At 54.9% G+C, this 25,065-nt stretch overlaps 1 protein-coding gene across 9 annotated transcripts in view; it reads right to left on the bottom strand.

The window, feature by feature from the left end:
• Positions 1-264: 264 nt before the first annotated feature.
• Positions 265-25,065, bottom strand: part of UBTF (upstream binding transcription factor) — a 31,651-nt gene continuing 6,850 nt past the window's right edge. For 6 of the 9 annotated variants that reach the window (XM_039516666.1, XM_039516665.1, XM_039516667.1 and 3 more), the window contains 19 exons: positions 19,944-20,119; positions 19,352-19,435; positions 18,213-18,368; positions 16,740-16,804; positions 15,954-16,074; positions 15,407-15,517; positions 14,925-15,055; positions 13,713-13,854; positions 13,148-13,189; positions 11,440-11,553; positions 10,981-11,136; positions 9,553-9,708; positions 9,025-9,135; positions 8,684-8,772; positions 7,700-7,889; positions 7,018-7,065; positions 6,510-6,578; positions 5,853-6,002; positions 265-4,869 (listed from right to left, as the gene is read on the bottom strand). In XM_039516666.1, coding sequence (XP_039372600.1) covers positions 4,756-4,869; positions 5,853-6,002; positions 6,510-6,578; positions 7,018-7,065; positions 7,700-7,889; positions 8,684-8,772; positions 9,025-9,135; positions 9,553-9,708; positions 10,981-11,136; positions 11,440-11,553; positions 13,148-13,189; positions 13,713-13,854; positions 14,925-15,055; positions 15,407-15,517; positions 15,954-16,074; positions 16,740-16,804; positions 18,213-18,368; positions 19,352-19,435; positions 19,944-20,119 — 2,225 coding nt within the window. In that variant the 3' untranslated portion in view covers positions 265-4,755. The remainder of the gene's footprint in view (positions 4,870-5,852; positions 6,003-6,509; positions 6,579-7,017; positions 7,066-7,699; positions 7,890-8,683; positions 8,773-9,024; positions 9,136-9,552; positions 9,709-10,980; positions 11,137-11,439; positions 11,554-13,147; positions 13,190-13,712; positions 13,855-14,924; positions 15,056-15,406; positions 15,518-15,953; positions 16,075-16,739; positions 16,805-18,212; positions 18,369-19,351; positions 19,436-19,943; positions 20,120-25,065) is intronic. The other 3 variants (XR_005591605.1, XM_039516672.1, XM_039516673.1) reach the window with 3 other exon arrangements.

Below are 25,065 nucleotides of genomic sequence, written 5' to 3'. Positions count from 1 at the left end.
CCAGACCCCATCTCTGAATGCTAGTGTAAAACAAACAGTAATAGGGAATTATGAAGTTCAACAAAGTCAGAACACGGGAAAAACCACCTCTTACACAGTTTTTTTTTTCCCTAAAGTTTTTTTTTTTTTTAATAGTAATGACATGAGAACAGAAACATTATTTTTCACTTCATTATACGAACCCCACCCCTCCCAAAAAAAAAACAACCCCAAAAAACCCTCCACAGTTTTAAGTCTGTCCAGGCTTGATTGCTAAGTCCACTGAGCAATACAAATTGAAGTTGGGTTTTGTTTGTTTTCATTTTTTTTTTTGAAACCTACAAAAACACTCTTTAAATATTAGAAAAAAAAATGATTTTTTTTTTTGTAATTCACAAGAACGTCCATCTAAAGTATCACTGGTTTTTGTGGCAGTGCAAAAATGCACTCAGCTTCAATTCTCTTACAGTACAAACCACTTTTCCCTCCCCTGTGACTTTTAAAAAAAAAAAACTGTCAGTACTGTAAGAATTTTTCATTTTTATTTTTTTTTAAACAGAAAAATTTTTTTGTATTTTTTTTTTTGTACTAAAAACCACATCCACTAAAATACAACAGCGCTGGGTACAATCAGCAAAATGAAATCAGTTTCCCCACTGGGGGAAAAAAGAAAACAGAAAAACAAAAAGGAGTTGGGGGAGGGTCGGGAAACAGGGCCAAGGACAGACAGACGGATACAAAACAGCAGGCAGGAGGTGTGGGGGATGAGACATCATGGGCACGTTGCATCAGCACACGCCCAGTGAGAGGGGTGGAGGGGCAGGAAGAGGGGGTGAAGAACCCTACATTTTCATCAGCACTTCACTCCCTTTGCTAGACCTACAAGGATTGTCTGTTACTCTTTGGGGAGGGCATCCTGTGAGCTGGCTGAATGACACCCCCCAGCAAGGACCTCCCCAAGATCTCACTCTCACCCTACTCAAGTCAATAGCATGACTTCCCATTGGGACTTGGGAGCCCCAGGACAGTTTCAACTCGGATGGGGAAACCCGCTGCACCCGGCTAGAAATGGGGATCTTTTAATCCTAAGAACCCTCTGGCTCCAATTCAGAAAAAGCACTCGCTTAAACCCCATTGAAATGAAACGTGTGCTTTCCTGAATTGGGAAAATTCAAACAAGGAACCCGGGCGAAGGGGGGTTTGGAGAACTATTCAGTTCAAACACACCCTGGCATTGTAAAAAGGCAGCGTTAAAATAGACTGGGCCCGATCCTGCAGCCCATACCTGCGAGTGTCACCTAAGCAAGGACTCTAGCACTCTGGCCCAGAAAGCATCGTCTGTGTCGAATCCCTAGCAGAAAGGGAGGGAGGGTGTCTTCTGTTGGGCACAGACCCACTTAGGGTGGCCACGGGTCCCCTTCCTATGCTGTGACTCACTTGATTATACCCACGCTGGGCGTTCTGTCCCCGTTTCCATATAAAGCCCCCCCACCCAGTGGAGACCTGATTCGACACACACAACCCACGGCAGCTGCCCTCTCTTCACAGGGCGTGGGGGGGCGGTTAGGGGTGGTGTCACCATCTCCACCCTGAACCGTTGTGGAATCCAAATCCTACCGCACAGGATAGTTGAGGAGCCCCACGCACGCCGTACTGGGGGGCAAGAGGGGGACAGACAGGCCTAAAGTCAACCAAGAGGGGGCTCACCCCACCCCCATGCTCATCTGGGAGAAGCGGGGGAGGGAGCAGGGCTGCGATGGAAAACAGGGGGATGAGTCATGTGGATACAGTCCAAGGAGCAGCAACCTCAACCAGTTCCCCCAAATCTGCTCCAACTCTCCCCCCCCTGCGGCTAGATATCCAGGCCTCCCAAATCCAGCCATTCCCTGCTCTGCCCACACCCCTCTGTGGCCCCCAAACCTGACACCCCTCCCAACACATGCTGCTAAAATCCATACCCGCTGCCTGCCACAACCCCCACTGACACCCTGCTGGGAGCTTCACCCCTCTGAGGCTGCACTAATTTTCTCTACAACAAACTCATCACATTTGTGGGCCCCACCTCCAGCCCCTCAATTCAGACTGTGACGAGGGAGAAGAGACTCCCTAATACTCTGTTGAGATTTGGCTATGCCCGATACAAAACACGGGGGAAGGGCTCCCTAAATCCTTGAAACATACGGACAGGAAAGGAAGTGAGAGCCCAGAATTCCTGTTCCACGCGGCCTCACTTTCCATGCTCACCGGAGCTTTGCTTTGGGAGCAGGCGGCGCGTCAGGGGAGAACGTGCCCTTGGAGGGGGAAAAAAACGTGACAGCAACACACCGACCCGCTGCTTGGATCTGTTACTGCTCAATACTGTCACCGTCGCCCTGCCTGGTGCTGGGGAGAGGAAGTGGTAAAGAGTTGTTGGGTGAGGAGGGAAGGGCAGGGCTTTAAGCGGGGTGGGGGGAGTAATGGAGACCCAGTTTTGTTTTCCTCAAGTGTCTCTTAGTAAGTTGGGCTCCCCAGTCTACATTGCGGGGTGGGGGGGCCAGAATGCAGCAAGATGAGAGATGAAATTGCTGGTGCTGTGAATGCATAAAGGGCGAGGGGTGAAGGAGGGGGAGTCTAGTCCCAGAAACACTGTCCTTGCATTCACTGGCCGTAACAAAAACCTGGCAGGAACAAAATCCCAGAAACTGAGCCATCTCTTCCAATCAGTGGTGGATTTTGCAGAAAGGGGGCAGGAGCAAGGGTCGGGGAGGGCAGATGGCCTGGACGCCTGCTGCCCAAATGTATCCACCCCTCACGGTGAGGGGGGAAAGGGTTTAAAAAAAAAAAAAAAAGACACCAACATTATTTAAACACTGGATTTTTCTTCCCCCGTCTCAGTCACTTTCTACTCCCACGCTCTCTGGGTGAAAGCGCCCCAGCCTCGCCCAACCCAGTGGAAAGGTGCAAGAAACTGGGACCCCCTGGCATGTGGGGGCAAGGTCACTCTCTGATCTGTAACAGCCAGTGACCCAGAGAATGGACGCGGAAGGCAGCAGGGCCTTTGTGGTGACACACACACACGCATGGGTTATTTACAGAACCACTTACACACCCGTTTAAAAACCTCCTACAGACAGGGATGAAACGCTAGTCACAGCTCTCCACCGGAAAGGGGATATTGATACCAGTCTATATATTCATATATAGCCCGTTATATACTAATATAGATATATGTGTAGCTGAGAATCCTGTCCTAGAAGCCGCAGCTTCCTGGTAGCTCAGATCTCAGCCGCTTGGGTCTACGGATAGGTTTTTCTGGATCAAGTTTCCCCAATGTTCCTTAAAAAAATAATAATAATAATAATAATCTGAGCCGTATCATCGGAGCTGGTAGCAAAACAGATTGGGCAGATGGGCCCCGGAGGTGTGAGATGGGTGGGCGTGGCCCCACCTCTATCACAACCAATGTGGCAGCCCGGCTTTGGAACGGGATGGCACAGCTGGGCTCCTTTGGCAAGCACCGTCCCGCCCCTATTGCAGACACACGCTTCTCTAGGCAGGGCTGATGCCCGCTGGGAAGTTTGTGCCAATCGCGCCCACCTCCCCCCCCAAAAAACAATCTGCACACCGACCTGACGTTGGCGCCGCTCACGTTGGGGGGGCGGGGTGGAGGGGGGTGCGAAGCCAAGCCGTGCAGCTAGCCAGAGACAGAGATTTTGATTATAAAAAGATGCATCTTTCTTGCTTTATAAAAGAAAAAAAAATAATACAACACGACAACCAGCGACACAGATGATCTCTCCCTGCAGCCGAACCCTGCTCCCGTGCCCGCCCCCTCCCAGCTGACAAATGCCCCGTTCCAGTACAATAATTGGTCACTTCATTGTAAAAAAAAAAAAAAAAAAAAAAAAAAATTCAAATCTGGGATCCGCCTGCCACCATCTTTGCCCAAATGCTGGTTGAATACGCCGGATCAACCATGTTTCCTTTGGGCGATGCAATGATCAGCTCCCAATGGTATGCTCTGTAACAGTCCCCTAACTCCCCCAACCCAGTGCCAGCCCTTCCCGCCCCTGAAACTGGGCAACATCTTTTTAAACTCCCCCCACCCCACCCAACCCCAAACACACACACACAAAAAATTTCTCCCCCGTCCCCAGAGGGAAATGCTGCGTGGTAAGTTCATTCCAGGAGCTCTTAAGTGCAGTGGGACTTTGCTCTCCAGGAGCTCCGGGTGCAGCTTCAGACTGTACAAGGCCGTCCCCCTCCTCCGGCTGGAGAGGCAAAGGGGGAGATCGTCCCGACGGCCGAGTCCTGAGCCGCTCGGCCCGCGCGCCGCCGGAACAACGCTCTGCGCCTCTTGCCACAACATTTTTGTCGCTGTTTTGTTGTTGTTTTAAAAAGGATTTTTGTGGGGTGGGGGGGTTGTATAAAGTCCGGAGGGGGTAGCTGGAAGTTGAAGGGGAAGGCGGGGGCAGCTGGGGGGCTCTGAGGGGTAAAAATCCCCCTCCTTCTCCAAAAAACAAAAATAAAATAAAGAATCGAATGCAAACTCTATGGGGAAAAACAACACAGAATATCCCCTTCTTTCCCCCGTAAAACAAAGCCTTTTATCAGCTGCCCCCCACCCCCCATTAGTGTGAAATTCTTTAAGAGGGAGGGGGAAAAAAAATTAGCCACAGTGATTTTCCCATCCCCCTCCCTGCAACCATCAACCCAGATCTCCAGCCGGGATATTCCTGGTCAGGGTGGGGTGGGGAATTACTGAAAGTCCGGCAAGAAGGTGGCGCTGTGGGCGTTTCAGTTGGAGTCCGAGTCGGAGGAATCGCCCGAGGAAGAGGAGGAGCTGCTGCTGCCCTCGGAGTCATTGTCATCTTCCTCTTCGTCGTCGTCCTCTTCGTCGTCGTCCTCATTCTGGGGCGAAAGGCGAAGAAAGGGTTAAGAGTCTGGGGAGAGGGGTGGCTGGGGAATGGCAGGGTCTGTCTGTGCTGGGGAGACAGGCCCTGGGACGGTGCCTTGTGGCCAAACCCCACCGCACACGGGTTCCCCACGCCAGCGCCGCACACAGATGGAACCGCTGTTGCATAAAGTCCCACCCAAAAGACGGCAGTACAGCGGCCCGTAGGTCCATCACGCCACGGCTTGCATGCCAGCAGCCTTGCCCCGCTCAGCCCGCGGAAGCGGATGGCACGGCAGGAGGAGGGATGGCCGTTTGCAGCACTGGAATGCTGTCCTGCCGCAGGTCACCCTTTACAAGCTGGTTTGACTGAAACCTGGCCCATGAAGTCGAAAGAATAAATAAGATTTCACAGCAAGCAGGCTGCCTGTTATTTGGAAGTGGGGACTGGAAAACCCACGCTGCAAGATTCGGTTTTGCTGCTGCTGGTCACTAGATCTCTGAGCTCTCAAACGGCGGGAGGGAGCGAGGTTAAGAATCGGGGACAGGCAGCACGGACCCCTGGGGTCCAAACCCAGCCCTGGCACCATTGACCAGATTCGGACTTCATGGCCGCTGGTGTAAATCCAGAGTAACTCCATTGACTCACTCCATGTTTACACCAGTGGGACGGAGATCAGAATCAGGCCAGATATCTTCAGCAGAAGACACAGTTAAGACATTGTAAATGGTTCTCTAGGGAGAGAACACGGCATGGAATGTGCTGCGGGTCGGGGCGGTGGGAAGCAACGGGCATAGCCCTGGCCCCTTGGCTTGCCCCGAACTCTGTGTCCTGGGGGTGTAGCTCCCTGCGCTGCGGACGCAGGTCAAACCTAAGGCCAGATACCCAGCCACTGTGAATGGGTGCAGCTCTTCTGACCTCAGCGCAGCTACGTGTGTGTGTGAAGTGAGCAGCATGGCACAGACGCAGCATCCCGCAGCGTGCCTCAGGCAGCCTCACCTCATCCCCATCCTCGCTCTCCTCCTCGCTGCTTGACTCTGATGAGTCCCCGCCTTCCTCGGACGAGTCCCCGTTGTCGTCATCGTCGTCGTCGTCGTCATCCTCTTCCTCCTCCTCCTCCTCCTCATCGTCATCCTCCTCCTCGGACTCCTGGGGGTCAGACGGATGTGGTGGGCGGATCTGGCCAGGCCTCGTGGCCCCCACCCCTCCCTGGAATCCCCACAATGGCAGAGTCCCAGGCCACGGAAAAGCAGGGCCTTCGGCTAATGGGTTAGGGCCCTCAGTGCAATAGATTCAAGACACCCAGGGATTACCCAGTGCCTCATGGGATCTGTAGTTTGGGTGCCACGTGTTACCATTCTCCACTCCAGGCTCAGCTCCCTGGCTGGACTACATCTCCCAGGATGCACAGGCTCCCTGCATGAGTACCATGGTGCATCATGGGAGATGTAGTCCTACCACAGAGTAGGAAGCACCTGAACTGCAATTCCCAGACTGCACCATGGTGGCATTTCTAAAAACGTTTCCGTCTTTTGCTCTTGTTCTCCAAGCAACCCTCTTCGGCCCCTCCAGGTGGCAGAAACACACCAGGAAGTTGCCGGGGCCCAGGGAGGAGTCATGCTACTGGCCCAACCGGGGGAGGACGAGGGCACTTACCAATTTGATTTGCATGGCGGGCTTCATTTTGGGGTTCGGTCCCCGCACCTTTCCCATGCTCTTGCGCTTCTGTGGCAGAGGGAGGGAAAGAGGAAGAGTCAAAGGGGCCACTCGGGAGGCTCCTCAGTCCCTCCCAGGAGGTCGGAGGTTAAAGAGTCCATGACCATCACTCACACCCACAGAAAGACCTTGGGTGGGGGGGACAGCCTTTATAGTCTATTCCCAGCTCTGACCCTGCCCTGCTGGCTACCCTTGGGCCAAGTAGCTTCCCCTTCTGTGAGCTCCGTTTCCTCCCCCGCCCTTGGTTCCCTGTGTCTATTTAGGCTGGAAGATCTGTGGGCCAGGAGTCTCCCTTACGAGGCATATGGACAGCCCCTAGCAGGGTTCAGGCCTCACGCTGCTACTGGAACATAACCAATTATGGACTTTGTTCCCTCAAACGAAGGCTTTTTAAACCATCAAGGAGAGCTCACACCCCCCACTCTCCCCCCGTCGCAGGGGTACTCACATTTGAGGTGTGCTCTTTGTAGGCAGCTCGCTCCTGCGGTGACAGGCTCTGCCGAGACAGGAGACTAAAATAACCACCTGGAGGAAGGCCAGGGGGACGGAGCTACGTGACTGCGGGGGCGTTCCCAGCTCCAGGAAGGGGAGTTGTGCCGGAAAGGGGATGTGGGTGGAAAGCGAAGACCCCTGTGCCGTTGGGAGTGCAACGGCACCGCCCCTCTGTCCAGAGGGGGAATTTCCTTAGCCTCCTCTGCTTGGAAAGCATGACAGGGAGTTGGGGGACCAGAGTTACAGCTGGATCTGGAGCCACGGCCACTCTGAAATCTCTCTCGGGCTCCCGTGCTGGGAGAGGGGAAGCGACCTTGACCCCAGGGATAGCATCTGTCATAGCCACAGACATGCGCCCTATGGCACGAATGTTGGGGGGTTGGTCTGGGTGCACAATGTACAGAGAGAAGCTAAATGAGGGACACCTGAAGCCTCATTTCCCAGCGGTGAGGGGTGAAGAAAGACCCAAGACACTTGGGAACAGAGAAGGGGAAGGGTCAGTGGGGGACACCAGGGATGGGGTACCACAAAGGCCACGTACCCCGAAAGCATGAGGACTGGACATCCCAGGGGCGGGGGCGGGGACAGGAAGCCATGCATGGAGTCAGAGCAGTTCTGCCCCCTGCCCAGCTGCTCACCTTGAGCCAGATTTCCAGGTGCATCTTGTACTGCTTCTGCTGCTCCTCAGCCATCTTCTTGTAATAGTCCTTCTGGCCCGGGGAGATGCGCTGCCAGCGGCTGCCGATCTCCACCATCCGCTCCTTCAGCGGCAGGTGGTTGAGCTCGCCGTTCGATAGCAGCTCCTGGGAGAACTTCTGGTAACCGTTCCTGGGGAGAGGGAGAGCAGGGTCAGAGAGCGGCCAGCCCCCCACCCAGCGAGGGCCCATCCCAAGCAGAGCCGGGAGCAGCCAGGCAGGAAGAGGACCACACCCAGAGTCCTGACCCCACATCCTTTTACTCTGCTCACTAGACCCCACACTCGTCTCCCAGAGCCAGAAACAGAACCCGAGGATCCTGACTACCCCCCGTCCCTCTCTTCCGACCACCAGACCCCACCCCACATCTGAGCCAGGAACAGAACCCAAGAGTCCTGACCCCCAATCCCTCCTCTCTGATCACTGGACCCCACAGTCCCCTCCTAGAGCCAGGAACAGAACCCAAAGATCCTGACCCCTTGTCCCTCTTCTCCAACCACCAGACCCCACCCCGCAGCCGAGCCAGGAATGGAACCCAGGAGTCCTGTGCTTCTGCTCTCATCCCCAGAATCTACCCACTCCCAAAGGTGGGACCAGGACCCAGGCGTCCCAACTCCTGTTCTGCTGCGCTAGCCATGAGCCCGCTCCCTCCCCTGAGATCCAGGAACAGATCCCAGGACTCCCTGCCCTACCCTGCTCTAACTATTAGACAACACTTCCCTCTCAGTTACCTGGCACTTGACTTTGCTCCACAATGAGCTACGAGCCCCTGGCAGGGTCGAGCTCTGTCCCCTTCCAGCTGTCTGAGCCCCAGCTTTGCCCCCCCTGGGCTGGTCTCTCATGCAGTGGCAGGACGACTGGCCCGTTTTCCACGTTGTGTGGAAGCAAGATGCCCCCCACACTCCCCCGGGAAGGATCGATACTCACATGGGGGGTTTCTTTGGCTCTCCCTGGAATTTCATCTTCTTTGAGGCGTTTGCAGAGCACGGGGGGGCCCTCATCTCACTCAGCTCTCTCTGGAGGAGGAACAGAGAAGGACAAGGTGAGGCCAATCACCGGCTCAGCATACACCTCTCCCCCACCCACCCTCCAAGATGAAAACTTCAGGCAACAAGGCGGTGGGTGGATCCAGCCACTGGGGCAACCCCCTGCCTGAGATACAGGAGTCAGGGATGCAGAGTATCAGAGGTGGAGTAACAGCCCCAGAGGAACCCCACCGCCCTGGCCGCAGAACAGATTCCCTGACCCCGGGGAGCGCAGGGATGCACCTCGTAGCGCTTCTGGTCCTCGGCCGCCTTCTTTATCCACATCAGCTTCTCCTTCTTCTCCATGTTGTTCCAAGTGGCCTCCATGGCCTTCAACGCCTTCCCCCGGTCGTTCTGCGGCACAGGGAGACCCGGCAACGCTCGGGTTACGCACCGGACTCTGCTCGACTCGGTCACCGAGCGCAGGCAAGTCGCTTCCTTCCCCCGACCCCACAACATGGCGATGTTTACGCCTCCAGGGGACTGATATTTCTAGGGGCTGTACAATGCAGCACAGGGCCGGTTCTCCTCCATACAACCCCCCACCCCCATCTCCTTTGCTACCGAGCACCCCGGAGCACCCAACCCTGTTACGAATCGCCGCGGCTAAACCTATGCCCGTCCCAGAGGGGTCAGATCTAGCAGGCTGCCCCGAGACAGAGCCCGCAATCAGGGAATGTCCTGTTCCTTCTCCAGCAGGGGGGCGTGGAGGGTGGGGGTGTCCCTGTCTCCTCTCTCTCTAATCCCCCCCCCGCCCCCCAAGTGCCTCACCTTGAAGCGAGCCAGGTAGTCTCCGATGACGCTCTGCTGCCAGATCTCCTCGGCCGTCTTGGGGGACTCGGGCAGCTTGGCGCGCTCCTCCTTGTCGGAGCCGTGCTTCTTCTCCGACTGCGCCTTCATGGCCGCCTCCCGGGCTTTGTACTTGGCCTGGGCAGACACACAGAAGGGTGGTGTTTAAGGCCCAGGTCTCTCCAGCACAGTCCCCCGGCCTGGCTCCCCCCTCGGCAAACGCCTGCCCCTCCCCCTGCCGTCCTAGCTATGAAATAACCTGGGTGCCTGTGAGCTGGACCCCCCTGTACTCCCATCCCCCCCTCACTGAGACGAGAGGGGGAGCGGTGTCTGGGCTATTAGATCTGTGGGGGGCTCCCCGGGAGCGGGGGGGGTTTCCCAGCGCTGTTCGAGCAGCAGCCTGGTTGGAACTGGCAGTGGAGGGTGTTTTCAGCATAGGGGGCGGGGGGAAGGGGTGTCACACAGACCAGTAGGTAACTGCCCCTTTTCTCCTCTCCCCTTCGCTGTGCCAGGCGCCAGAACACATGTCCACACGCCTTCCCCAGGCAGTCTGCACAGAGCAGCGGTCCCCAAACTTTTGACCTGTCAACCACCCCCCTGGAGCTAGGGCCAGGAATGGAGCCATGGCTCGGGAGAGAGGAGAGGGGGTAAGGGGGCCGAGGCTGGGGGCAGGCTTGGGACTGGCAGCTGGGGCCCGGGCATGGCCTGGAAGCCGGGGTCAGCAGCTGGGGCCAGGAGCAAAGCTGGGTGTCGCTCCCTCTCCCCAGTTCTGCCCCCCCCAATGTTCCTCTGTGCCCACCTAGGGGGCGCGCCCCATCGTTTGGCCACCTCTGGCATAGAGAAAAATCAATCCCACGCTCAATAACCCTTCCCCTCCCACACACACACACACACACACAAATCTTCCAGCCAAAGCGTAACTTCCGACACACACACCCTTGGGCTGTGAGCTAACCCCCCTGGGGCCGGATGGACCACCACTCCACTCCCCCTGCCTCCCCCCGGCCAGGCTTTTAAATCCAGGCTCAAGACCTCTCCGGGTTTAATCCCGGCAAGTTCTCATCTCTTTGAGCTGCTTGTTTAGTTCTGGTGTCTCATTCCACACAGCGGGTCCCGGGCTGCATGGAATCAAAGGCGCTCCCGAGAGAGGCGAGGACCCCACTGCTGAGGAGCGGGGCAGCCGCCAGGACCCATTCGTTTGTGCCACCCGCTGGAGCCTTGATTGTCACGGTGGAGAAAATCACAACAGCATACAGCCAGGTAGGGAGTGACCAGGGCCTGAACTGCTGGCGTCCCCTAGAGGGGATGGATGCTACCGGCATCCTCTGGGGCTCTTGAGAGAGGCGAATTAGCTAGAGGTGCCGGTTGGTAAAACAAGGCATCTAACGAGCGTGTCATTGATTTAACAACCTTCTTCTTCTCTGAAAGGTCGTTCCACATCCGCGCCAGCAGCCGGGTCAGTTCGCTCTCGGAAAGTTCGGGTCGCTCTTCCTGCAGCTGCTTTCGCTTCTCCTCCGAGAAGATAAACATAGCAGAAATGGGCCGTTTGGGTTTCTCAGAACCTGCCTGTTGAAGAGCACAAAGGGTCTTGGTGTGGGGTTGAGTTAAAAAAAAAATTATATAGAATATGAAAAAAAAAAAAGGGGGGGGTACAAAAAATCCCGCAGCAGCTTCCAATAGTCAAAAAAAAATATCTGAATTTCTTTATGTTCTTTATTTTATTGGTTTAATTTTTCCCTGCTGGCTCAGCAGTTACTATCCAGAAGTCTTGAAGCTGGTTTAGAAGTAACTGGCTCTGTCCCTCTATTCTCACGACACGCACACGCACCCCCTGCACCGCAGCCTGCCTGCGCCAAAGCCAGCCCTCACCTTGCCAGTATCCGGCGATGACTTTTTGGAAGCTGGGCTGGTGGCACCTTTCTTGTTCGCTCCCAGCATCTTCTCTTCCCCCAGCACCCTCTGCTGTTCCTCCTCGGGCAGGCTCTGCGTGGCAAGCAAAGGCAGGTGGGTCAGAGAGAGCACCAAAGAGGCGCGGGCGAGTTTTCAAAGGAGGAACAATCCAACCAAAAGGGAATGGAATGACAACAATGCTGCTGCTTTAATCTTACTAACGCCTTTGAGGATTTCAAACCACATGGGCCTCAGATTCTCCTGCTCCAGAATCTGCCTACTAGAGAATCTCCATTAGCTGTACTGGGCCTATGACACAGTGCGGGATTTCCAGTCATATCCACTAGAGGGCAGTGGTGCACATAGTTAAATGTATATGCCCATTTTAGAGCTGGGGAAACAGAGGTACAGAGAGGATGTGACTTGCCCAAGGACACCCAGCGAATCTGTGGCACAGACACAAACAGATCCCAGGAGTCCTGACTCCTGGGCCTGTGATTTAGCCACTAGACAACGCTTCCCTTTTATGACTCCACGGATAGAGGGGAAAAGGACACCCCCACCTGAAATGTTTGGTGCTATAGGTACCATTTTCCAAATGCTTTGGCACCTTCCTAGAGCACCGGGTTTTAAACCAGCGAACGTGTCCAGAGATTGGTTAAAACACCATGTGACAAAATGGACCCATCCTGAGACAGCTCAGCACAGCACTTCGGGGTGCTGGGCTCTCCCACAGCACGGACAGATACCAGCCCCGACCTGAGGCAGTCCCTGTCCCACCTACTCAGACAAAGAGGGACCTTCTCTCCTCCCCCAGAGAGAGGAAGCTTTATCCTGGGGGAAGTGGGTGGGGAAACAGACCTGTTGGTTTTTGCAAACAAAATCATTGCGTCCATCCAGACACAACACAGGGGCTAGCAACTCCCAGATGTTTTGGAAAAAGTAGCACCCGGGTCAAAACAAGGCCAGGCCCTGCCCTGCCCTGCCCTCCCCCACCAGCTGAATGAAGGCTAAATCCCCACATGCTGTGAAGATGGTGGAAACATGGTGGGGGAGCCGGAAGGGGGAGGGGACCACCCCCATCCCCCCGGATTCTCTGTCCGCTCACACCCATTTACATTGGAGCAGCTCCTCTCACTCCGCTAAAGCTCCTCTGTGCAGGAGCCGGTGCTTTCTCCGGAGCTGGTCAGAGACTGGGGAATGAACGGCCATCCCTAGAGCAGCCTGGACATTCACCAGAACAAAACCCTACCAAAACAAACCCTCCACTGCCCACACCATCCTCCCCCAGGAACAAACCACACGTGACAACTGTTAATCAAGTTGCTTCACGCATGACTGGAAGGGGCTGGGATACTGCAGTGATAGGGGGTGGGATAAGACCCAATATATAAAGGAACAGACTTCTGATTTACATCCGCCCCAGCGAAAGGAGACAGCTGGAGCTGCACCTGGGGAATACTGGGATACCACCGTGCCGTGCCTGCCTCTTTAGCCCGTGCTGCAGAGAAAGACAGGCCCTCGCACACACAAAGCGCTCCCCCCACCCCACCCCAATTGTGCAACACGATTAGTTGCCCACACAAAACAAAACAGACGAGCCGCGTAATGAAATGCCAAGGGAAGGCTGGCCGGGGCCCCCTCCCGGAATGAGCTGGGCCACCCGCCGCGTCCCAGGCGCACCCACCTCCAGGAAGCGAAAGAGTTCGATTTCGTAATCTTTCTTCCTCTGTTGGAAAAAGCAGCAGGAGGGGAGAGAGAGAGAGAGAGAGAGAGACGGTTACTAAGAGACATCACCTCCATCCCCACGCACCAATCGAACACCCAGCAAAATCACAGGGGATCTGTGCCTTGGCGTCAGAGCCAGCGCCGCACAGCGAGAGCGCCGATTCCCTCGGCCCGAGTCTCCGGCACCGACCTCGCCCACAGTCAATGCTCGGGGCTTCTAATCCCATCTCCCAGCTGGAGGATCTCTAAGCACTTCACAACTCTAATCACTCCTTGCTTAAATCTGAGGCTCGGAGAGGGCACGGGACTTGCCCGGCGTCATGGGCAGAACCCAGGCGTCCGGTTTCTCCCGCTACACTCCGTTCAAAAGGGCAGCACCCACGGCAGGTGGGGCTCAAACCCAGATCAAGGATTTAACGCGGCCACTCGAACTGCCAATACAGCTGCAGAAACCGGCCGTTTCTAGCTGTTCTCCCCTTCCCCAAACTCAGCTCCGCTGACGTGCGAGCCCCCGGCCTGTTCACCTGATCACACTTTTTGTGGTACGCGTCCTTCTCCTTCTGGGAAAGCAGCTTCCACTGCTGGCTGCACAGCACCATCCGCTCCGTGCTGGGGACGTCCTTCATGTTGGCCATCAGCTCCGCACAGTACAGAGAGTAGCTGTTCCTGTGAAGCAACAGTGGCTGTGAGTCGCTCGGGGTCGCCACCCCTTCCCCGCCCCCACGTTTCAGATGAGAGTCCTGCCCACACATGGCCATTGAAAATTCCCCAGCAGCGCTCCCTCTGGGGAACAACTTGAGGGATTCCAGCCTGCTTCCTCAGGTTCACCTCCTGTCCCAGCCTGCCGTGCAGCATTGCTGTGCACTGTTCAACAGCTGCCGTGCTCAACTCCAGAGGAGGCTGCATTTCAGTGGTGCAGCGAAAGAGAAGGGAAGCAATAATCCCAGCCATACTGGCCTCCAAAATCTGGAGCAGCCAGTGTGTCAATTCACTTGGGACTGGCTGGATGCTGCGAAGTCAGTGCCACTGAAGGCCAGATACAGGCCCATGCCCAGGAGTCACGTGATTACTCAGAATCCGAGAGTACGTCTACACTACAGGCGCTATGCCACAGCTGTGCCATTGCAGTGCAGGCGCGTCCTACTTGATTTTCCGTCCACTGCAGTTAATCCACCTCCCCAAGCAGCGGCAGCTAGGTCGACGGGAGAACTATTTCATACACCTAGCTGCAGCTAGATTTTTTTCTACATCCCTGAGTGATACTCAGGTCGATCTAAATGTTAAGTACAGAGCAAGGCTGAGCTCTCGTTTAAAAAAATAAATAAATAAGGCTAGTCCTCGTGGTTGTGAAGAAAAACTTGAAACTGTGATCCGAGCGCAACATCCGCCTGAATCTGCAGAGAGCCTGGAACAATAGCTCAGAGGAGGAGCTCAATGGGGTGTTAACTCCAGGACTCACCGCCCTGGAGCACCCTGCCAGTGCCCACCCAGCAGAGGGCTCTGCAGGTAGGAGGAGAGCACAGGGAGCCCAACGGTCCCCCCAAGCAGATACATCCAGGTGCTGGAGTGAGGAAGGGCCCAGTGGGGCCAAGCCACGGAGGGTGGGGCCATGAGTACGAAGCCAGGAGGGGTGTGCTTAGGGTCCCAGATTGCCTTCTTCCAGTCTTGCTTTCCCAGGAAAACCCCAGATCTCCCCCTTCCCCATCAGCCCCACCCCTGAACTGCGCGGGACTTACGGAGGGGGCTTGGTGGGTCGCCCGTCAAACTTGTCCTTGAGCTGGCGTTCTGCCTTGGTGAGGGTGGAGCGCGTGACGCCTTCCTCGAGGTTCATCTCCGGGTGCTTCTGGATGTAATCCCGCATGATCTCCTGTGGACGGCAAAGCAGCCGGCGGGTTAAGGGGGCCGAGTCGACGCCCGCCAGCACGGGAAGGGGAGGAGGAGAGAAGCCAGTCACCTCCCTACGCCTTTGCCCACCTGCCCTCGCTTTCGAGAGGCGACGGATCCCAAGCTCTGCGGTGGAAGGCTCTGAGCTACCTGGGCTGTGGGCTAGCCCCACGATGAGTGGAAGGAGAGGGGCCTGCATCCCTCAACAGCAACCCCTCAGGCTGATTACAGAGAGAGGCTGGCCGGCTCCGGGAACGCCCCTCGGCCGGTGGCCGGGAGGTGGCGCCCGTCGGGCCGGGGAGAAGATGGAGGGGAACTGGTGACTGTTCCCTACCTCGTACTCCTTTCGCTGTTCCAGGGCCTTATGAATCCATTTCAGCCTCTTTTTGTCGGAGAGTTGAGACCACTGCTTGCCCAACGCGTCCTTCACCTCCTTCGTGGTGGCCTGAAAACCCAAAGCCAGAGGTGAGGGCACAGGGGTGAAATGGGACGGCGGGGCAGCGAGCCGAGCTCGCGGGGACGTGGGAGGGGAGTCGCCTTTGCGCTGGGGATCTCACTGCTTTGGGTCGTGCAACGGGCCTCGGCACTTCTCTGAGCCCTGGGAAACAGAGCAATCCTGGGTTTGCTCACTGCACTATCTTACCCCTACGCGCTGCGTCCCTTCCCTAGCCACAGCGAAACCAGAGCTCTGCCCTCTCTCTCGGGCACTGGGTCTGCTCCCAGACACACGGCGCCTCTTCCTTACCTCTGTCCGGACAGCACAGGCCTTCTGCTTGGTGCCTCTTCCTTCAGGCCCCCTCCCATCCCCGGCTTCTCTCCCCCCCCTTCCCATGGTGTAAAGACACATACACACACAGGCCGCATAGCCCCCAGGAACTCACATCCGGGCGCACTTTCAGGTAGATTTTCTTCTCGTGATTGTACCACAGCTGCTGTGGGGTCTTGGGTTTCTCCGGGATGTCCGACTTCTTGGCGTTCTGGATAAGATCTGGGTGGTCTTCCCTTCACGCAGCAGGGACAAGAAGAGGGGGGGCGAGCGTCAGAGGCAGTGAAAGGAGGAGACAGACCATAAGACTCTGATCAGCTGGGTTCCACCCTGGAACATGTTGGCCCGGAACCTAAGACGGCTACACACCGAGGCCTAGAACCTCAGAGGTATTTAGGGTCCTCGCATCCATTGATTTGAATGGAAGTTAGCAGTCTAAATGCCTTTGAGGATCAGGGCCCTAGCAGCTTAGGAGAAGAGCCCAAGAAGAGAGTCAAGGGGGCACAGGAACTGGAGCTAGAAGAGATCGTGTCCATACTGCAGTGGGGAGCCAACGTAGGATCCCTTTAATGTATTTAAGGACCTCATCAACTTGGCCCCCACCGTTCTCTTGGAGGGAGATGGATCCATAGGTGGTTCCCCAATGTCTGCACTCTAGGGCGGCTTTGTCCGAGAAAGCCCGGGCCTTGGTCTGCGTCCCCCCAGCTTGGGAGTCAATGAAACCATTCAGATCCAGCCTTCCTTTCCCTTTGTTCACCCCCGTCCTGTTCCTCCTCGTTGTTCCCCCCACAAAGGGCTCCTCCCTCTGTGGGTGTTACATGTACACGCTCATCATCTCCCATTCGTCGGGACGAACACGGCTAGAGATCGCCCCGGGAGACGTGGCCGGTGGGTGTCCTACCTGAATCTTGCCAGGTTCCGCTCAAACTCCTGCTTCTCCCGCTGGAAGTCCTGGATGTATTTCGTCTGGGAGGGACAAAGGAGCCGGGGCGTTAACAGGGGAGGGGAGCCAGCGGAGTCCTATGTTCAGCTGCCCAGCAGAGGAAGGGGAGTCCCGTGTGCTGGGAGGCTGGCGCCCAGTCATCTCGGCCAGCCCTGAAGATGAAGTGTTTGACCCCAGCAAGGTGCTGAGCACCCTGGCTTCCACTGGGGTCCATAGGAGTTCAGGGCTCGCAGCTCCCTGCAGGATCGGGTCCGGAAACGGCAGCTAGGGGCTGAGATTTTCCAAGCTGCCTAAGGGGGTTAGAGGCACAATTCCCATTCATCCCCTAGGCAGCTACAGAGAGATCCCAACCTGGCCGTTGTCTAGAGCAAGGCAGACCGGCCTGGTTTCAGCCCAGAAGGCCCTGGCGCCAGGTAGTCGGAGGGGACGTTTATCGCTGTCCCACGTCACGTCGATACGCGGTTTAGCGCCGAGACCTCTGCGGGGACGGGCGAGGGCTTAAACATAAAGCGAACGGCGCATGCAGCTGCCGCTCCGATGGAAAGTCTGACCCAGCCGGGTGGGCGGCCACTGGGTTGTGGCATGGGATGGATTGAGCTGGGGCTGGATAGAACCAACATTTCACGTGAAGATCTGAAACTGTCCCAGCAACGGCTCAGTCCCTAACCTCTTCCGACTGCAAGGAAAACCTTCCCCAGGGGACTAGAGCAGGGCAGTGTCACGGAGCCCACAGATGGGCAGCCTAGACCCAGAGCTCTGGCCGAGGCGTGCCGGGCGCACATTTATCTTACTACGCAGCTGACCCTGAAGCCTGAAGAGGATCAATCAACGTTGTAACCGTTTTGCTGCCGACCATTTCAGTGGAAAAATTACGGGTGGAGCTTGGATACCACCCATCTCCCCGCCATACACCCCACCCCATACCTCAACAGATCCCAATCGCTAGGAAATAGAGTGCAGGGGTGTGTGGAGAGAATCTTAAGAGCTCAACACATTTAAATATATAATACCAGCCAGCTCTTTTTATAGTGCTTTTCATTCAGTGATCTCAAAGTGCTTTACAAAGGAGGTCAGTGTCATTATCCCCCAGATGGAGGAAACTGAGGCACAGAGCAGTGACGTGACTTGCCCAAGGTCATCCAGCAGGCCAGTGGCTGAGCCAGGAATAGAACCCGCGGCTCCCGTGCCTCAGTCCAGTATTCTGTCCATCAGATCGCACTGCCTCCCTGAACACGCCCTGTCCTAAGGACTTGTTGCCCACCTGAACCCTGATCCTGCATGGGCAGATTCCAGAGCCCGCCCAGCACCCCCCTTCGCAACTGCCTACCCGGGGATCTGGCTGCATGGAGCACAAGATCAGAGCCTAAGTTGGGGGTGTGTGCATGCGAGGGAGAGAAGCTCCCAAATCCCCCATTCTATAGCTCCACGTACCTTTTTCTTTTCGGGGAGCTCCTTGTATTTCTTGGACAGGATTTTGGTCAGATCCAGGTTGCTCATTTCAGGGTGCAGCTTGGCGTACTTGGCTCGCTTCTCCATGAAGAAGCGGAAGTAGGGTGTCAGGGGCTTCTTGGGGAAATCGGGGTGTTTCTGAGGGAAAGAGGACAATTACAAACACACATCCCTATGCACAGCACGTCCCTGGAAGGGGACCGATGGCCCAGCGGTTCGGGCCCCAGCCTGGGACTTGGGAGACCTGCTTCTGCCACAAACTCCTTGTGCGACCTGGGGCAAGTCACTTAGCCTGTCTGTGCTTCAGTTCCCCATCTGTGACCAGGGCGGGGAGAACAGCACTGCCCTGCCTCACGGGGGTTGTGAGGATACACACACAGCAGGCTGTGAGGTGCTCCGTGCTATGGTAATGGGACCCATACGAGCATCTAAGGCAGATAAATAACAATCCTTCAGATTTATCAAGGCCACAAAGGGGGCTCCTCTAGGCTCCCCAAAACCATTTACACACAGTAATTAGGCCTCCCGGCCCCTCTCGTGAGGAGGGTCCTAGTGTCATTTTGAAGATGGGGAAAGGGAAACTGAGGCACAAAACGGGGACAGTGGCTTGACTCATGCCGAGAGTCTTGACTCCCATCTTGTGTTGTAGCCACTAGACCACGTTGCCTCCCCGAGCCAATTCGCGGCCCCCCTGCCCTGAACTGAAGACACGGGTTCTCAATAACAGACCCATGCCTGTTGTGCCTAGTTCACACGGTCGTTATACATGGCTAGTACCCAGAGCTCTCCACCTCCAAGGTGCTTTACGAACGTGAGCTAACTGATCCTTAGCAGCCTTGGGAAGCACGTCAGTGTTGTCACCGGGCAGGATGAAGCCAAGTGTCCCCCACTGAGTTAGCCCTGGAATGGCCCATTAGATCAGTTAGTCTATTTCCCTGCCAGAGAATATCCCAGACGGGAGACGTGACGTGTGATGCATCTTCCTGGCCTCCAGTACGGAAGACAACTCCCGCTCCTCCCAATGATGGTTAAGGCAATTCTGCTGCCCCCTGCTGAGATCCCCCAGCCTGGACAGGGTGGGACACGAGACCCCATTTGTTGGCCCCGTCCCTATCACCTACCTTGAGCTTTTTGCCCTTGTAAGGATTCTTTACGTGTTCCTCAGCATCCATGATCAGCTCCGTCAGCGTTCGGAATTTCCTCACCTGCAAGAACAGGCGGGGATCAGTCCCGAGGACAGATCGAACAGCACCATGGTGATAACAGAGGGACAGATCACAAGCCGGGGGAGGGAAGGGAGCTTTGAGATCTGTTCAGCGCCAGACGCTTCGAGGCTAAACCCTACAACGCTCGACACTTCAATAGCAATGCTGTGGCTCACCGTCTGAGCCCTCCCCCAAGCAGGGGGAGACAGGTCAGTGTCACCCCCATTGTGCAGAGGGGTATAGGGCAAAGAGTGGGGGAAGGGACTTGCCACTGGCTGAGCCAGAGCTGGGGGAGAAAGTTAACAGAGATGATTGAAAAACCCAAACCTTACGGTCGGGTAATCAGACTTTGGCTGTTTAGGTAGGGGAGGAAGGGGACTCGGGAATTCCTGGCTCCCACACCCCTGCTCAGACCACTCACTCCCCAGCGCTACACGAAGCCATGGCCGGATAGCACCGAGCTTCAGGCGAGAGCCCAAGGTCGTCGCGTTGAACGCGCGGAGGTTACCTCGGTGGAGATCTCCATCCACTTCATCTTGCACATCTCGCCTGAGAAGTCCTTGAAGGCCACTTTGTCCCAGTCCAGATGGGACTCGGTGGTTTTGAATTTGCTGCCGTCGTTGGAGGGCAGGTTGCCTTTCATGCACTCCAGCAGGGTCAGCATGTCCTCCTGGGACCACAGGTCTGAGCAGGGAAGAAAACAAAGGATTGAAACCACATAGCAGCCAGCTGGCCCTCCCTGAGGCTGGAGGACACGCCGCTCTGCGTGGAGGCATTTTACTGAGCTCCCGCGGAACGACAGCCCTTTAACCCAACGCAGCCACAAGCAGGACAGCACCGCAGCACCCAGACTTGCAACCAGCATCACCTTTATTAGAGCAGTGCAGCATGCGGAGACGCCAGATCCCAGCATGAAATTCTCCACTGGGAGGCAGACAGACTGGTCTGGGTGATTAGGGTGATCACCAGCTATATTTCCATCCTCTTCTACAGGCCAAAACTTCCCAGCTCAGGCAGAAATTTCACTCAGCATGCGCCAGAGGGTTCGGTGGTGGTTGTTTTTTTAAAAGCAACAGTAGACAAGCTGGTAGCTACTGCGCTGCAAGTGCTGAGGGCTGTTTCTTTGACGCAATAAGGCAGGAGCTGTTGAGTTTACCTGATGGCCGTTCTCTTTCTGAGGGATGTTTTTATCTCTCTCTGCACGGCAGGCTGGCAAACCTGGGAAGCCCCCCCCCCCCCACCCCCCATTAAAAAGGGATGCCATGGGGCACCGGAAATCCGTGGGTCCAGAACTTCCATAGGCTCAGAAAAGCTCAGTTTATGCCACCCTAGAGCCTAGCAGAGGTCCACAGTAGCAGATGAAGGACCTTTGGGCTGGCGGGATGGGGCTGCGGGACAGGCAGCTGGCACCCGCTGAATGCCCCCCGTGCAGGGAGCCCCTATGGCTGGAGCAGGGGCCGTTCTGGAGTGGGTCAGCTAGAGGGGCGCCGGGGCCCTGGCATTCTCACAACCCGGCTACTCTGCCCCCTGGCAAAGCTCCAGAGACGCCAGTTAGCGCAACCAGAACCAGCCCCTGCAGCCTTCTGAACAGGGGAGGCACAAACCGCTCCTCTCTGCCCCCCGGGCAGAGATAGATCCCCCCACTAAGAGTGTCTAAGGGCCAGCCCCGTTGCTCTGTGGTTACTGCATTGCCAGGCAGATGCTCAGTAGCTGCCAGCCGGCCTATGGGGGCAATCAGCAACCCTGCATGCCGCCCACTGGAAGCTCCCAGGGAGGGAGGCGAAGGGAGCAGCCGAGCGGCAGGGCAGAGCCTGGAAGGTTTGTTTCTAACGCTCCCCCAGCACCTGGGCTGACAGAAGTCAGAGCCAAAGGGGGGAAGAGACCCACGTAATGCAGGTCCCTGGGGAACACGGCTCTGGGTCACCGAGATCGAATTATTTACGGCTTTTCTTCCTGACCTTCAGCCCACATTTTCCTTTGCTCGGTTTTGTCCCATCCCCCCCCCTCCCCTCCCCGGGCCCTGAAAAGAGGCCGGCAAATACTTACTTGAAAAATCTACGCAGTGTAGGGTTATCCCAGCTGAGCGCCCCAGAGAGCAGGGGGGGAGGGAAACATCAACATTAAGGGGCTACAATGCACAGCCTCAGAAGTCAGTAGATGAAGAGCTGCCCTGTGTGCTGCGGGGAGCAGGACCCCTCCCTCCCCCCGAATGCAACAGGGGACTCGCTCATCCACATCTGCAGAGAGCAGCGTGTTACACACCAACCCGCGTGCTTTAAAGCAACTGGTTTAAGAGTGACTGTTTCCATTCTAACTCCTGCTTTCGTGAACGCTGACCCTCGAGGCCGCCTGCACACCCCACATGCCATTCACAAGAAGGCCGGCTTGGACTCAGAGCTTGAAGTTAGGACGTACGTGAATGAAAACTGGGAGAGACTGCACCCTGGAGAAGCAGACAGCTAAACGTCATTATCTTCCTTGGTGGTTTCTCTCAGCAATCAACACACGCACAGAACTCCTGGGTTAGGCAGGAGATCTGACCACATGATCAGAAGGGTCCCTTTGGATCTTAGAATCTATGGAGAGATCTCTAAATCTGGCTGAAGAGATTGAGTAATTCTTCTGCTCTGCTCAACCCTGCTAAGGCCTCAACTGGGATATTTCTGGGCATCACACTTTGGGAAAGATGTGGACAAATCAGAGAAAATCCAGAGGCAACAAAAATGATAAGAGGTCTAGAAAACAGGACCTATGAGGAAAGACTGAAAAAATGGGGTTTGTTTACTCTGGAAAAGGAAAGGGGGGGGGGCATGGTCAGTCTTTAAGTACGCAAAAGGTTATTATAAAGAGGAGGGTGATAAATTGTTCTTCTTAACCACTGAGGACAGGACAAGAAGCAACGGGCTTAAATCGCAGCAAGCGACATTTAGAAGTTAAGAAGTTTTTCCTAAAATCTAACGGTCAGGGTGGTTAAGCATTGGAACAAATTACCTAAGGAGGTTGCTGAATCTCCGTCATTGGAGGTTTTTAAGAACAGGCTAGACAAATCCGTCGGGGATGGTCTAGCTCAGGGGTAGGCAACCTACGGCACGCGTGTCAAAGGCGGCACGCGAGCTGATTTTCAGTGGCACTCACACTGCCCAGGTCCTGGCAACTGGACCGAGGGGGGCTCAGCATTTTAATTTTATTTTAAATGAAGTTTCTTAAATATTTTTTAAAAACCTTATTTACTTTACATATAACAACGGTTCAGTTATGTATTATAGACTTACAGAAAGAGACCTTCTAAAAACATTAAAATGTATGACCGGCACGCGAAACCTTACATCCGAGTGAATAAATGAAGACTCGGCACCCCACTTCCGAAAGGCTGCCGACCCCTGATCTAGAGCAGCCGTTCCACCAGGAGTCCGAGGCCCCCAGGGGGGCCACCAAGGACGGCCAGCATGAGACTCATTGGGGCCCAGGGCAGAAAGCCGAAGCCCTGCTATCCCAAGCCCCACCACCTGGGGGTGAAGCTGAAGCCTGAGCAACTTAGCTTTGTGGGGCCCTCGGTGGCGTAGAGCCCAGGAAATTCCCCCGTTTGCTACCCCCTAACGCCGGCCCTGGCTTTTATACGCAGAAAAACAGTTGCTGTGGCATAGGTGGGCCATGAAGTTTTTACAGCATGTTGGGGAGGTCACAGAAAGGAAAAAGGCTGAGAACCTCACGTCTACATAATACACAGTCCTGCCTCAGTGCAGGGGACTGGACTAGATGACCTACTGAGATCCCTTTCCAGTCCTACATTTCCAGGAATTTGATCTGGGCAGCCAAGTGGCAAACAAACCCAATATATATATTCACATACAGTAAAGTTAAACAGACTAAACGCAATGAGTAAATGGAAGCTTCCCCACCTAACAATACTTAGCCTTTACATACCAGTGTTTCCTCCCCACATTCCTCCCACTGCTTCTTTTTAAACTTCCTTCCCCTCCTTTGTTAAAATCCTTGAGTCACTAGGGGAACCCACAGGTGCATAATTCTGGGACATCACAGCTACTGGAAATCTTATGGAAGTCCCACTTTGTCCACAAAGTTGCATTCTCGGGCAAGCCAAGCAAGTCCTAGAGGAGTCTGGATTTTTACAAAGGGGGCAAGGAAAGAAATAAAAACAAACACAGGGTTTTGGTATTTCGCTGCCAAGTCGTCTATATTGTTTCTATATTCTACAGATTTGTACTTCGGGTCTGACTCAAAGCCTGCGGGGAAGCTGCCTATCGATTTCAGTTAAAGTTTGATCAGACCCTCAATTCAAAACCACCTTTCAAAGGCTTTTGATTTTAAGTGAAGGGTTGCAGAATTTTAACCCCCAACATGGGATAAACCTGAGGTTTGCAAAGCTCCGTATGGGATAAGGACACCTAATTCCCATGAAAATTAACGGGAATTACAAAGTTCAGAGCTCCTAAGATTTTCAGAGCTGGCCATCCTGAACATTTGCTGTTGGGGTTTTTTCTTTTCCCCAAGTTAAAAACAATCTGATCTCTTTAGCATTTGGAAAATTAACAGCTGGGAATTTTGTCTACCATTTTAATCAATTACATGTTAAAAATATATTGGTTAGACTCCAAATTCCAGATCAAAGTAACATTTACATTCATATGCTGCTTTCAATCCGCACACACCGTTCCCATCAGCGTCAAGAGTTTTATGCGAAGAGCCAACCACGGTCCTTAATATCACGCAGCAGCCGTTAACAGGACAACAGTGAGGCCTAAGCTGACCCCATGTGTACCGCTTGCTTCCGGGTTTCGGGGTGCACCGTAATGGATTTCCCTGCTCCATTCTCGGGAACAGCCAGTTTATGGAAACTACAAAAATCCTGCACTCCTCTCAACAACCCAAGTCACATGGACACAATGCCACTGAAATCAATGCACCTGATTCTACTAGGGCATTGAAATAAACTTACCTGACTATACCAGGGCATATTTGGTTCAGAAAGCAGGGTCTCTGTACGTCCCCAAGTCCCTGCATGCCTTAGATTTGTTGCTGCAGAATCTCCCGTTAGACTCCATTCACCAACCACCTCCATTTTGGAGGCACACCGAGCGGGAGGAGGGCTGTGTGTGTATGTGATTTTAAGGTAGGCTAAATTCTGTCTGTCAAATCTTGACAAGTTCCCTTTCACAGCCTCACTATACCTGTTACAGTCGATCAAATGAGCTACCTGACAGACCTGCATGGCTCATTAATATGCATTTTGTGTAGCTACGTTATCAGATCCACACACACCCCGCCCCCCGAGCAAACTGTGCAGTCATCGCCTGGGGTCTCTGGCCTGTGACTGCACCCTATACCAGATGCTTCAAAGGAATGCAGCTGCCAACTAAGCAATGATGTACATGGGTTACCGGGGGCGGGGGGATTTCTGCTGCTCCCTCCAGGTGCTGATCCACACCCTGAAGCATGGTATGTGATCTTCCATGTCGTTAGCTTAGTTTGCACAGCTACGACTTCTGGGCTCCGATCTGGCAAATCTTCGAGTCCCCCAGGATTCAATGGGAGAAGTCAATGGGAGCCTTGGGCATGTATGCAAGAAGTGGACGGGAAAAAGTTCTTTTATCCTTCATGGTGGGTGTGGG

The sequence above is a fragment of the Mauremys reevesii genome, linkage group 27, assembly GCF_016161935.1.
Source record: "Mauremys reevesii isolate NIE-2019 linkage group 27, ASM1616193v1, whole genome shotgun sequence".
Classification (NCBI taxonomy): Eukaryota; Metazoa; Chordata; order Testudines; family Geoemydidae; genus Mauremys; species Mauremys reevesii.
This window is presented reverse-complemented; position numbering and strand designations above follow the sequence as displayed.